The sequence below is a fragment of the Peromyscus leucopus genome, chromosome X (assembly GCF_004664715.2).
Source record: "Peromyscus leucopus breed LL Stock chromosome X, UCI_PerLeu_2.1, whole genome shotgun sequence".
Lineage (NCBI taxonomy): Eukaryota > Metazoa > Chordata > Mammalia > Rodentia > Cricetidae > Peromyscus > Peromyscus leucopus.
In genome coordinates, this window is record NC_051083.1 from 110,823,293 (window position 1) to 110,836,529 (window position 13,237).

General features: G+C 36.2%; 1 protein-coding gene across 1 annotated transcript; it reads left to right on the forward strand.

Annotated features, from left to right (window-relative positions):
• Positions 1-9,304: 9,304 nt before the first annotated feature.
• Positions 9,305-11,231, forward strand: Prr32 (proline rich 32). The gene is made up of 2 exons (XM_028857201.2): positions 9,305-9,472; positions 10,243-11,231. Exons 1-2 carry the CDS (start codon positions 9,453-9,455, stop codon positions 11,072-11,074), a joined length of 852 nt encoding a protein of 283 aa, XP_028713034.1. The 5' UTR covers positions 9,305-9,452; the 3' UTR covers positions 11,075-11,231.
• The last annotated feature ends 2,006 nt before the right edge of the window (positions 11,232-13,237 follow it).

Genomic DNA, 13,237 nt, shown 5'->3' on the forward strand with positions numbered 1-13,237 from the left:
CCAAATATTGCACTTGACGTCAGTGCCTAAGTTTAAGGATTCCTCAGCACTTGACAGCAGCCAATGTGAGTGTAGAAATTTGTGATACCTTATATAGGTTTGTAGTTCTCAGCTGGGGATCTGGTACCCTTGGTCCTAAAGACTTGAGAGCTCTTCAGAAGTTTTCTGGTAACCAGAGGTTTTCTTTTCTGGTTCTTGTGACCTTGTATTGTTCTTCAGTCTCCCCTCTAACTTCCTTGGATGGCTCTCCACTGTTGTTACCATCTTTTTGCCCTGTTCTGATTCTGGTTATTTGGCTGCTTCATTTAGAACTGTCAGAAAGATGGATACTTAGACTGCATCACTCTGCAACACTCCCAGCAAGTCTGCTATTGCCACTTGTCCCTCTCAGCTTCATGTTTAACTATGCTTTCTTTTTTTACTGGCTCAGCTCACTTTATGGAAAGTAGGCAAGATGACTCAAGAGGCTAAAGCGATGGCTGAGCAGTTGATGTCTCATACTCTTCTTGTAGAAGACCCAAGTTTTGTTTCCTATCACCATATAATGTTGCTGCCTGTAACTCCAAATTGGGGGGAACTGACTTTCTCTTCTGTATCTGCAGGTATTGTATTACATTAATATGTACAAACTCATACCCCCAAAACATATATATGCATAATTGAAATAAATATATAAAATAAAATATTAAAAAATAAAAAGATGTCTTGAAGGAAGACATTTGGCCTAAATACTGCAACAATAGGGTAGGCGTGGAGAGGTTAATGGCCATTTCTCTTTGCTGCCTCACTGATTCAATATAGCCTGCTTATATAACTATAAAGTGGGTATTTGGACCAAGCAAATACTTTGTTTAAGCCACTTGTAGCCTTCCCCATTAGGACCAATCACAGACATCGATCCTTGTGCTTTAGACCAGCCATAGCCTAGGTCCACAGACGCTAAAGCTGTCATTTTGTATCAGTGAAACATCAACCATCCCTCTGGTAATCTGCCAGGGGAAGTACATTCCCTCTGGCCTAAGACAAAATGGTTTTAGTGACATTTAAAGTTCATAAAAATTGTACTTTTCAGTACACTGTGTTTCTACACAGTTTAGGTTAGATGTATGAAATTCATTTTAGATGATTTTCTCTTTACAATAGGTTTTTGGTAACGCTACTCCATATTAAGTACATGAGCATCTGTGTTTTTCTTTTGTGGTCAGAAACTGAGTATTTAACTGCTGATAACTGGCCCTAGAACAGACCAATCAAGTCATTGTTTCAGAGGTAGACCATGGAAATCTGCTGGAATGACAAAACTAATTTGCTACTAGGGAAAATTCTGCACATCATTAATAATAAAGATCATTCATAACACAATGCACTTCACCTCAAACTTTTGGATTTAACATATACAAGATGTCCTGGTGCCTCCATAAATGTTTGTACCATTGGTTCATAAATTATATGCAGCTGTTGAGACTTTGTTACCAGAAGAGAATCCAACTATTCTCTAATGTTCTTCTAAGGCACATTTTTTTTCAGTTTCTTGGCCCTTCACAACAGTTTCTGGTAATGAATTCTTCCCTTAAATAAAAATATCTTGCCAATTTATTACATTTAATACTATAGTTGGAAGACCTGAGCAATTTAAAACATAAAAGAATGACTTTATTTGTAAACAGATAACTATGGAGCCTTCTGTTTATCCAAGTCTTTCAAATAAATACTTTATGTCAGTAACATGGGCAGACACAATAGTTCAGACAAGAATTAACGTCGGTCTCTTTGTTAATGTTTGAATTTTGTGTTTCATCAGCAACTTTTCTCCACACTGAATTATAGTCAGTCTGTAAATGTGTCAAGCCTCCTTCAGCAAGCTATCTATTTGGCTACTTGAGAATGGTTCAGGATGCTAGGGGTAGAACAGCTTCTTATTCTCTGGAGAAAGAAACAAATCATTGAGAAAAATTGATCAGTCAATCAGGCTTCACTATCAGGAAACCAACTAATCTGCATTCCCCACCCCCAGGGTTTTCTCTCTAATCATCATAGAAACTTTCATGATTCCTACTGTGAGACACAAGACTCTGAAGCCCAATTAACTGTGTAGTTAAGTAAAAATGCAGATTTTTTATTCTACTAGGGCTACGGTATAAATACAACACTTAATGTGATGTATATAGCAGTAATTAAAAAGTTGAAAGCGGTTTACATCATGCTGATTAAGGAAATGAATAATGACATTATCTCTGGATGAAATCTATGGCTACATACATGGTGCGACTTACAATGTGTGAAAAACTCTTCTTGTCTGAGAATTATCACACATAGTAATATTGCTCTAACATGTGTGAAATAATTTGCAGTTTCCATAGCATTGTCAAGTAACTATAATGTTTACTTCTCTCAATAACACTGAAACACATTGGTGAGATATTATCATCTCTATTTACTATGCAAGTAAACACATATTTATATTTAAGCATTTATAATGTAATGGTGCCCTTTAACATATAGCTTATCACTTAATATCATTTTCTTCATAATATTACTTTATAGATAAGGCAAATACGATTCACAGAAGCTTACAAGTTTGTCTCTGTTTACATGGTTAGTAATTGATAAAACTCAGACTGGAATCTAAATCTTAGCTCTTTCAAGTCCATAGCCAAATATCTAAACAAATTCATACAGGTGACCCATTTTTAGTGAACTGTTCAAATTTACTTGCATGAATTATGATGTCTCAAGTGTTAGCAAGAAGAATTTAGTCTAAAAGAGTTTGATTTTCAAATCAAATGCTCATGGATTTAAGCATACTTTCAGATTCTTTGCTTAGCAATTAACTCTAATACATCACTGACCTCTAGCTCTATCACTATCTTTATCTAAGCCTGTCTGTGTGATACCAATACAAATTTATGTCTTGAGTGGTTTCCTTAAACTATAATTGTTTTTACTTATAACTGGAGAGTTTTCATTTTTATCATTTTTCTTTAACACTATTTTTATTCATTCTTTGAGACATTCATATAATTTATTTTTATCATTAGTTTCATTTCATTTATTACTCTTGTTTATCTTAATTTATAAGGCATAAAATATATGGGTATAGAAAATATTACTTTTATTTTGAAATTAATATATTTATTAATTTACAAGTATATTCTTCAGAGTTACCGTTAATTCATCAACAGATAGGTAATGTCCTTTAATTCAACCCAACATGCACATACATGGACACAACATTTTTCCCCCAGTTATTACAATCTTTGCATCTGAATGACTCAACCATGAATAAGATTAGTTTTCCCAGTATGAGTCCTTAAATCTACAGCTCTGGAGTTCAACAATAATTGAATATTTAATCTTTGATTTATGTATTTCTATTTTGTGTGTTGTGTGTTTGTGCGTGTGTGTTTGTGTGTGCATGTGTGTATGTTAGTGGAATATGTGCATACCCGGTTCTCATGGCAACCAGAAAAGAGTGTTAGGAACTGGAACGACAAATAGGTGTAAGCAGTGATGTGGTTGCTGGGAATCAAACCCTTGTACTTCAAGAACAGCCAGTGCTGTTAACCACCAAACTGTCTCTCTAGATGCACTGATTCTCTACCTTCCTAATACTATGGCCTTTAATACAGTTCCTCATGTTGTGGTGACACCCCAACCATTAATTTACCTTCCTTGCTACTTCATAACTGTAATTTTTGCTGCTATTATAGATTGTAATGTAAATACAAGATATGTAGATGGCCTTAAGCAATGCCTATTAAAAGGTCATTTGACCCAGCTACACATCTCTCTCCAGTATGCAGAGAGTCTAGTCTGGTCCCATGCAGGTTCCACAGCTGTAGGCCTAATGTTTGTGAGTTCCTATGGGTTTGGTTCTGTTGTCTCTGTATGTTTCCCCATCACTATCTAGACCCCTCTTGCTCATATAATCCCTCTTCCCTTTCTCCAACTGGACTCCCGGAGGAGCTGAGCCTGGTGCTTGGCTGTAGATCTCTTCATCTGCTTTCATCAGTTAGTTACTGGATGAAGGCTCTGTGATGACTGTTAGGGTATTCACTGATCTGATTATCAGAGTAAGCCAGTTCAGGCACCCTCACCACTGTTGCTAGTAGTCTAATATGGGGTCATTCTTGTGGATTTCTGGAAATTTTAGTAGCACCAGGTTTGTTTGAGGGGACCCTGGCAGTGTGATCAGGATCTATCCCCGGTGCATGAGCTGGCTTTCTTGATCCCATTACCTATGGTCAGACACTTTGCTCACTCTTGATGCAGCGGGGAGGGGCTTAGTTCTGCCTCAGCTGAATGTACCAAGCTTAGCTGCTCCCTCATGGGAGAACTCACACTTTTGGAGGAAGGGGTAAAGGGTAGGTTGGGAAGGGTAAAGGTGTCATGGGTAAGTGAGAGGAAGGATGTAGTCAGAAGGTTTTTCTGGTCTTGCCAAGTGGCTGCAGTCCTATGGCCCACTTATAAAATAATCACTCAGAAGCTCATATTAATTATAACTGTCTGGCCATTAGTATAGGCTTATTACTGACTAGCTCTTACACTTAAATTAACCCATAATTTTTTTTCTGGAGCTGAGGACCGAACCCAGGGCCTAGCAATTGCTCTACCAGTGAGCTAAATCCCCAACCTCAAATTAACCCATAATTTTTATCTATGTTTAGCCATATGACTTGATACCTTTTCTCAATTTTGCCTTGGCATCTTGCTTCCTCTGTGTCTGGCTGGTGACTCCTGACTCATCCCTTCCTCTTGCCAAAATTCTCCTCATCTGCTCACCCCACCTATACTTCCTGCCTGGCTACTGGCAAATCAGTGTTTTATTTATCAGCCAATAAGAGCAACACATATTCACAGAATTCAGAATGACATCCCTCAGCAGAGGGATGAGAGGGGGATCTGTGGTTGGTATGTAAAATAAATAGAAAAAAATGCATGTGTAAAATTCTCAAAAAATAAAAAACACTTTAAGAATAATTTTATTTACATATTTATTTGTATGTTTCTTTTTCAAAGAGGGGCTGTGTAGTCTCATCTGGACTCGAACTTTTATCTTCTTTTGCTAGTATTACCAGATTAATTTCATCTTAATATAGGTAATACTGGGATCATATGAATGTTTATTCCTCAAGGAAATTGTTTAATGTTAGCCTATAACCAAATTTTTCCTTCTGTCTCCAATCTAGTTTCTTCCTGGCAGGGTTTTCAGGACTTACATCTTGTTGAATATCACCAGATGTCCAAGGCTTCAATGTCTTTCTACAGTCCTATATAGGCAGAAATTGCGGGTGTAATTATTAAATTGAATTATTTCTTCCTTACAGAACTGCCTCTAGATGGATAGCTATGAGACCATACAATACATAAGCTAAGACACACATCCATGTAATTTAACCAGAATTATACTCAGGATAATTTAGGGTTAAATGAAATAAATTTATCCTTTGGTGTTCAATAGAGTGACTTTAAATTGTCAATCATTTATTATCTGTGGCCTCATAAAATTCCTATTTTGTGTTTATAATTTTGTTATTCACATCTATAAACTAGGCATGTTGGTAATAAATGCCTTTAAAGTTTTAATATCAATATGATTTAAATAAACTATATATAGATTCTTGATATATAGATAAACAGACATAGATTATTATAAAAAGTAGATATTTCAAAATATGTTTCTTAATAAGGCATGTTGGTTCAGGCCTTTTATCCCAGTACTCAGTAGGCAGAGGCAGGTGGATTTCTGTGAGTTTGAGCCCAGCCTGGTCTACATTGCTAAGAGACCTTATATCAAAAATATATATACATTTTATCCTTCTATATTCTTGTATAAACATACACATACACTTGGCAGGTAAATAGATAAATCTGAAACAAAGCACAAAACTGATCCAGATTGAGGAATTCATTGCCTGTACTGTTGGTGAGAGTTTTTACTGCCACCTGTTCATCCTTATCTCTCCTTACTCAGAGTTACTGGAACAGCTGTTAGCAGAGGGGATGGAATTATGACCATGGTTACACAGCGGAGCACTGCTACACAGAAATGAAACACTGTACAGCCTATTCTGGGTTAATGTCATGCTTTCATGATTCCTATGCTTTAATGTACTGAATTAAATAGTCACACACCCCTAAAAATAGCTGGTCTAGTTTCTAGAAGTACTTTTTAGACATCCTAAAGTTAGAAAACTTTCTACAGGAATGGGCACATTTGAAGATGAGTTAATGGGTAGGATTTTCTGACAACTGCCTCCCAGGAGATCAAAATGCCAATCTTCTCATCATCTTTTTATTAGCCGTCCTGAAACAGAGAGATTGACCCTCATGTCTCCAGCTCCTGAAATATTTTCTGAAGTAGAAGAGATAGAAAAGGCACATTTTAAATAATTTTAAATAATACTTTTCCAGCACATACACAGCTGTAAAGTTTCGTTAACAACACACACACACACACACACACACACACACACACACACACACACACGACAATAGTTTGACAGAAAAATAACATTTTCATGGCTCCATAATTGCTGTTGAAAATCAATCATGTACATATATTGTCCCCACTTAGGATTTCAACAGATTTCTTAAAAATCTTTGAGAGGTAAGAGTGACATGTGGAGCTGTGACAAGAGAAAGAGGCCATGGGTAACGAAAGGCCTTAGAGCATTTTTGCTTTTACAATGAAGCTGGCTTTTGGCAAAATATCAATTTTTATTATTCATTTGGAACTTCTCTGAGCAGTCATTCAAACAAATAATAGACAAAGCATAAATGTTATGCTTTTTATACAAAACTCAATGGCTAGTTTAAGCAGCTTGACAGTTTTGTTCCTGTTTTTGTTTCCTAAAGATAGACTGGAGACGATTCTAGGTTTTTATATTTATTTTTTTAATTTTAATTAATAATTAATTATATTTAAATTCACTTTTAAAATCTACTGCCTTTAAATATTCCATAATATGTAAGTTTTTACTAAGTGTATGGTTTACATCTATCTCTAGATGGTCCAAGTAGATATCTGCATTTCTTTTTGTATCTAATAGAAGCCTTAGTTAACATTTAAAATCTGAACTACAAAATTTTAAAAGTCTCCTAACAACTCCTTAGTTCATATGCTATATTTTACACATTTAATATATATATATATATATATATATATATATATATATATCCCCTCTAATCTCACATATATTTTTTGGTAACTATTTTTGCCCACAATTAAAGGATGGAAAAATCAATTTCCATTTTTGCTTTATACAATGTAACTAATGTTATCAGATTTTTATGCCACCTTTGAATTTATTCATATATATTATTTATATTATAGATACAATTTTCCCTAGGAAAATTTGAAATGCATTGGAGTACTATGGATTATGTGTTATTTATTTTATTATCCACATATAATACATTATTGAATACCTGGAATAAATATGCACTTTTGGTAATGTCAGTAATTACCTATGTAATTCAATTACCTAATGGATTTTGACAATTTTGAGGTGTCACAGCTTTGTTACTCTTCTCCCTCACTTGGTTTTATGTTATACTTTTCCTTCATGAAATCCAGTTAAGATGGTATCTTATTGAACAAGCGCTAAATGGTTTCCAGAGTCTTTACTGTCATTATTCAGATGAAACATTGCAATGTCACATATATAAATATGCCTTTCTAAGCATTAGTAAGCATTAAGAGTTACCTTTTCCTCTGCATGATAACTGCTAAATAAAGTTTAAAATTATATCACAATTATAATGCAAATAATAAGTTTACTTTTAAATGAGGAGAAGGAGTAAATTGAAGCTTAATATAAATTGAAACTATGAAGCCAAAAGATTTCTTAACATTAAACCATGCTTGGCAAGTGAACAGATTCCTCTGGGGAATGTGTTGGGAGCATGTCACTTTCATTTTTCAATTGTATAAAAACATTCAATGGTATATATAGAAATCGACAAGGCACCCTGGCAGGAACATGTGGACTGAGAGACCCAAAAGGTCATTTCCATGATGAGTAATACTGCTTCCTAACAGTGGTCATTCCTTTACAGTGGTATTGTGTACTTATTTTATTCTCCCTCTTATCTCCTTCACACACACAAACCACATATATAAAAAATCAGAGCACATGATGTTTGAATGCCTTTTATCCTTCTGTAAGAAAAAAATAAGGCACATATAACTTAAGAAATATAGCAGATGTACTGATTTTGTGATAAAGAGCAGACGTTTCAAGGTCTAGCTGCACAGAGAGAATTTTAGGTACAGTCTAAAATTGTGACTGAAGAAGCAGTCTAAGTTTGTGTCATTAGCAATATTTGTAATCTTACAGCCTTTGTATTTTTGTAGGAATAATCTGTAGAAAAATGTCAGAAAATACAATCTAGGAAAGTATGTTTGGTGAAACTCAAGGAGGCAGGTGATATACATACATACATACATATATATATATATATATATATATATATATACATATACTAGAAGAAGCAAAAGTAAAAGAGTTGCAAGGCAAGATGTTATCAAACATTCACAAAACAATGCTACTCATTATGACATTTATCCCATCTCCACACTTCAACACTTCTCTAGCTCCATTATAAGAAATACACAGTCTTACAGACACATATCTGCAGGCGCACTCAGATACACAGCTAATAAACTAGAAGACATTATGAGGCAAAGAACTATAAATTAGACAAAATCAAAAGCCACAATAATTCTTATGGGGGATTTTCATAGTGCCATTTTTGCTTTATTATCACAAATTGACTCTTTAACTCATTAATCTCTATTTCTCACAATATTAGTATGACTCCCCAAGCAGGGTGCTCAAATTGAAAAATAAGCATTGAGCATAATACAAAGGAATAATAATTATCAAATACAATATGTGTTTACACATTGATGAGGATACTTAACAACTCTCCTCTATAAAGAATGTTCAGAAATGGTTTTGGACAAAAGATAAAGCTTCACCAAACAAAACTAAACAAAAAAATAAAATAAAATAAAATAAAATAAAATGAAAACAATCAGAATTTTAAAAGAAGGAAAATGGATTATGACCTCATGACTTTTAAATCCTGTTTAAAATGGTTTGTCTTTCCAACTGGTCTGCAGCACAGTTGATTTAGGAAATGTCTTTCGTGTCCAACTGTTACTGTGCCAAAACCAGTTCCACATTTAGCTTCAAAGGAGTATACAGATTTATCCCTTCCCCCCTCCCTGTTGTCTGCCTGCCTCCCTCCTTTGCCTAGCAACTGATGACCTCACTAGTAGAACTCTGAGTGTAGAAAAAAGCAGTTGTTTCCTGCCTTCATTCCAGTTGCCAGACCTCTCTGAGGCAGAAGCAAGAATCAATTCTCCAGACTACTCGGCTGCTCTGGGTGTTCAACTTGTTTGCTCTACCACCTCATGAAGGTGATCTTGATCTTATTTCCACATGGCTTGTACTGAAATCGGGTAAGTGAAACTGAGTAACTCTCAGTTTAAATTTGAAAGCAAAAGACTATTTGAATGTTGTTACTGTGTTACTTGGACAGGGACAAGAGGGTCAAAAGTGGTATTGGGGGGATCACAGGCAAAAGTAAAAGAAGGTGATTGTAGGCAAGAGTACTGATTGTAAGAGTACAAAACACTAATGATTTTAAATGTAAATTTGAAATGAGTTACAAAGCTCTAAACAGTAGAGCTAAGTCATGAGGAACTTATACTCTAACAGATTCTGATATAGGTTAAATGAAAAGTAACTTTTAGTATAATTTAATTTGACTATGTGGTGCATCATAAGTCAACAGAATGCTTAAATAGAATCTTTGACTTCTGTGAAAGAATGTAATGCCCTGTCCCTGCCCCCACTGCCTAGAGACTTCTCATAACATTCCTGCCAGAATCTGAATTCTGGCCTTAGTCGGTTAGCTGCTGCTATTTTCTGTCAACTAGGAAACCAACTAGGCTATGTAGGCACTTTTTCCTACCTTTGACTGATAATCGAAAGGCACACATCGAAGCTGTTGATGGTGATCATGTAATCTGGTATTAAAGGGACTTCTGGTGATGTGGGGGGTATCAGTCGGATAAGAAAGTATTTGCCAGACTACATAGAGGGAAAAAAAAACAAAAAATGGTAGTCCTTCATTCCTCTATGTTCCAGGAATTTAATCACGTGCTTGAAATATTTTCTGGGAAATACATTTCCATTTTAAATAAATATTCATTTCTGTTTTTGTAAGGCTTGAAGGGCATAGCTGTTCATCCATAATGGTACCTGTGGACAAAAATGGAAGCAAGGAGACACGTCACAATGTGCCACTTTGGTGTCTGAAGTGCATGCGGAAGGATGATGAAGATGATACCGAATGCTGGGCCCGCCCTCGGGTCCCCCTGAGACGCCCCTTCACTGTGCCGACACCAGGAGCCTGCATTCTTGAAAATCCAAGAGCTCTGAGACACCCTTTTACACTAACACCTGCTATTGAGAAAGAGTCCTTAGCAACAGAAGTAAACAGCTCGGAGGGCCTGGAAAGCCAGAACAAGAAGGATCATGATTCTATTAATATGTCCCAGGAAATCTCTGGAAGCCCAATGGCACTGATGATCGGAGGTCCAAGAGTTGTTAGTGCAGTTAGTGAGGGAAATGGCAATAGCTCAAAGCCATATATGCCTGTGCCTAGATCCCAAGGGTTCTTTCCACCAAGGGGCCCACAGTCACGAGGCCCTCGATATGTCCCCACACTTAGATCGGGGATAATGATGGAGGTGACTCCAAGAAATGGTAGAATGGCATACAATGGCAGCCTGGCCCATGTTTCTTTCCCACTGGGAAGTCCAAGGCACCCTGTGGATAATTGGCAGCAGAGACCTCCTCTCCATTTGTCAACCAATGTTTCAGGCTTACCTTGCTCTACTGCTTACTGCTTCATGCCGCCTCAACCACCAGCGTTCAATCCATTTCCTGTGATGCCTTCTCCCTTTGCTTCTCCCCTGAGATTTGGCCCTCCTCTGTTGCCTTTTTTTTTTCTTTATAACACTGGAGCAATTCATCCTCCTCCGTACTTAAACTAGGGGGTTTGCAAGGAGTAAATGGGAAAGAAAAGGGTTGGGGAAAAAAGCTGAAATCTACTAATTTTTTTCTTTATATATGAAATTCCCCACTCTCTTACATTTTAGCACTAATGTGCCTTATGTGTTTAGAAATTTAATAAAGATTTGAAAATTTTAATTGTTGTGTCTTTTTTTAATCCTGAAACCATAGATTTTGTTTTCTATATTTCAGAAAATTAGTGCAGATATGTACCCGTGTTTCCTACATAGCTCACTTGAATCATTACCACTGTTTGCTCCTGACTGGTCCTTCAATATGAACGTGAAAAGTAACAATTGTGACCTTGTTAGGCCAAGTATAGAGTTAGTAATTTCTACATGCCTAAAGATAGGATAGCTGCTCAAAGTGAGATGAGCACTTTAAGTTGTTTCACAGAGGCAGGCCGAAATCCACAAATGCATGAACAATAAAATGAGGCATGTGGGAAAATATATCCTGATCATATCCAACTTAAATCCACCCTCCACTCTGCCTGGACAGAAAAAAAAAAATCTAGCCAAATAAAAGAAGAGTCAGGCTAAACAAGCATGAAATCAGGAAGGTGAGGATGGGAAAGCCTTAGTGCAAAGATTCTGTTTGAAGCAGGATCAGTCCTTCAAGTTTTCAGTTTTGCTAAGACAGTAAGATGCAGATGGTTTGATACACAAAATTCTGGGAAAAACATTAGGGGGGATGGGCACAAGATTTTTCATCCTTTCTTAGAATAAGGCCTGTTACATGATCATAACTTTTAATTGCAAATGCAAGTATTTTACCTATGTGTAGGAATTTTATTGAATATTGCTATATTTGCTATAGCATCAATATTATGAAGATATACTTGAAATATACCAAAGCACTCATACAGTATGTTTGGCAAAATCAAGTAACACTAATATGGGCACAGCATATAAGATGCAAGGATGGCCATTTTGAATATATAATTTAGTATACTCTTTAGAAATAGACCTTAAAGTCTAGTGGTAGTGAATGCAATGACTAAATTGGAAATATTTCCAAAGAATACTTAAACTGAACATATCTCACATGCAGTTCTACATGTGATATAGTAGCAAGAAGCTGGCATAAACTGCTGATCCAAATAACACCTATTGGTAAGTAAAAGCCATTCATATATTTTGAATACTAACACTAGGTTCTTTGCTATTGCAATCCCTCTAAAAGCATAAAGATCCCTGGTGTTTCTTTGTCTCCATTATAGGTCACACTAAATGTGCAGGCTGCTGTGTAATGGGGAGCCGGAACATCTGTATGGTGTTTGATGGCTTTCCCTTCTCCCTGTTTATGTCTTGAAGCTGGCAGAGTTCCATCAGTTCACTGTGTCCAGGTCAGCAGGAATATTCTGCAAATTGTTTGACAGCTGCTCACTATGAGGTAGCTTAGTCTCAGCATTCCAAGCACTTATTGAATTTTCAGGCTTATTGAGCAGGAGACTTGGGCATGCTTATTGTCATAAAAATATTTTTCAGCCAGATGTTAAAAGATATTTTGACAAGAAATCAAGTTGTTGTCTGAAAGCCAGTGCTGCCTCTCCAGAGATCTGCAAAACAGTGTGCTGAATGACAGCAGGCAAGGATCGCCTCTCCTTCTCAAAAGAAGGACTCTGGATAGGTGCTCAAAAAGAGTCTGTGTGCAATTACAGCAATCTATGACAAATACACTATAACAAGAACGCACCACAGAACAGTCCACTCTTTTTCAACTCTGTTCCCTCTCTTAACACCCTTTATGTGCTTATTATTCTCTATGCCATTTCTGAACACTGAACCCATAGTAAGCATCAAAGAATAACTATCAGCAAAATGAGGCATTGAGGTTTTATTTTTGCTTCTGCATTACAGGATAAATGTGTTTTCTTTAGTTTATTTAGAGCTCAGTGCCCACAAAACAGGCTTCAATGAATTCAACTATCAAATAAGCCTGGAGTTCTGTTCTCTCATGCAAGGGAAATAAAAATATTTGCTTTTTTCAGGCTTCTGTAAAGAATCCGGAGCCACATTGTTATCAAGGTGAAAAAATTAGAACAGACGAATTATCTTAAAATTGTAATTTCTAAATTATTGATTCATTCTGTGCCAATATTAATCCCGTTGCAATATGAAAAGTACTCACAGTGTAACACA

What these genes read in the sequence shown, in the direction of transcription:
- Prr32 (XM_028857201.2), top strand. Translation starts at nt 9,453, where the DNA reads ATGGCTTGTACTGAAATCGG. An exon ending in ATGGCTTGTACTGAAATCGG is followed by an intron (nt 9,473 to 10,242) that starts GTAAGTGAAACT and finishes TGTTTTTGTAAG; the next exon opens with GCTTGAAGGGCATAGCTGTT.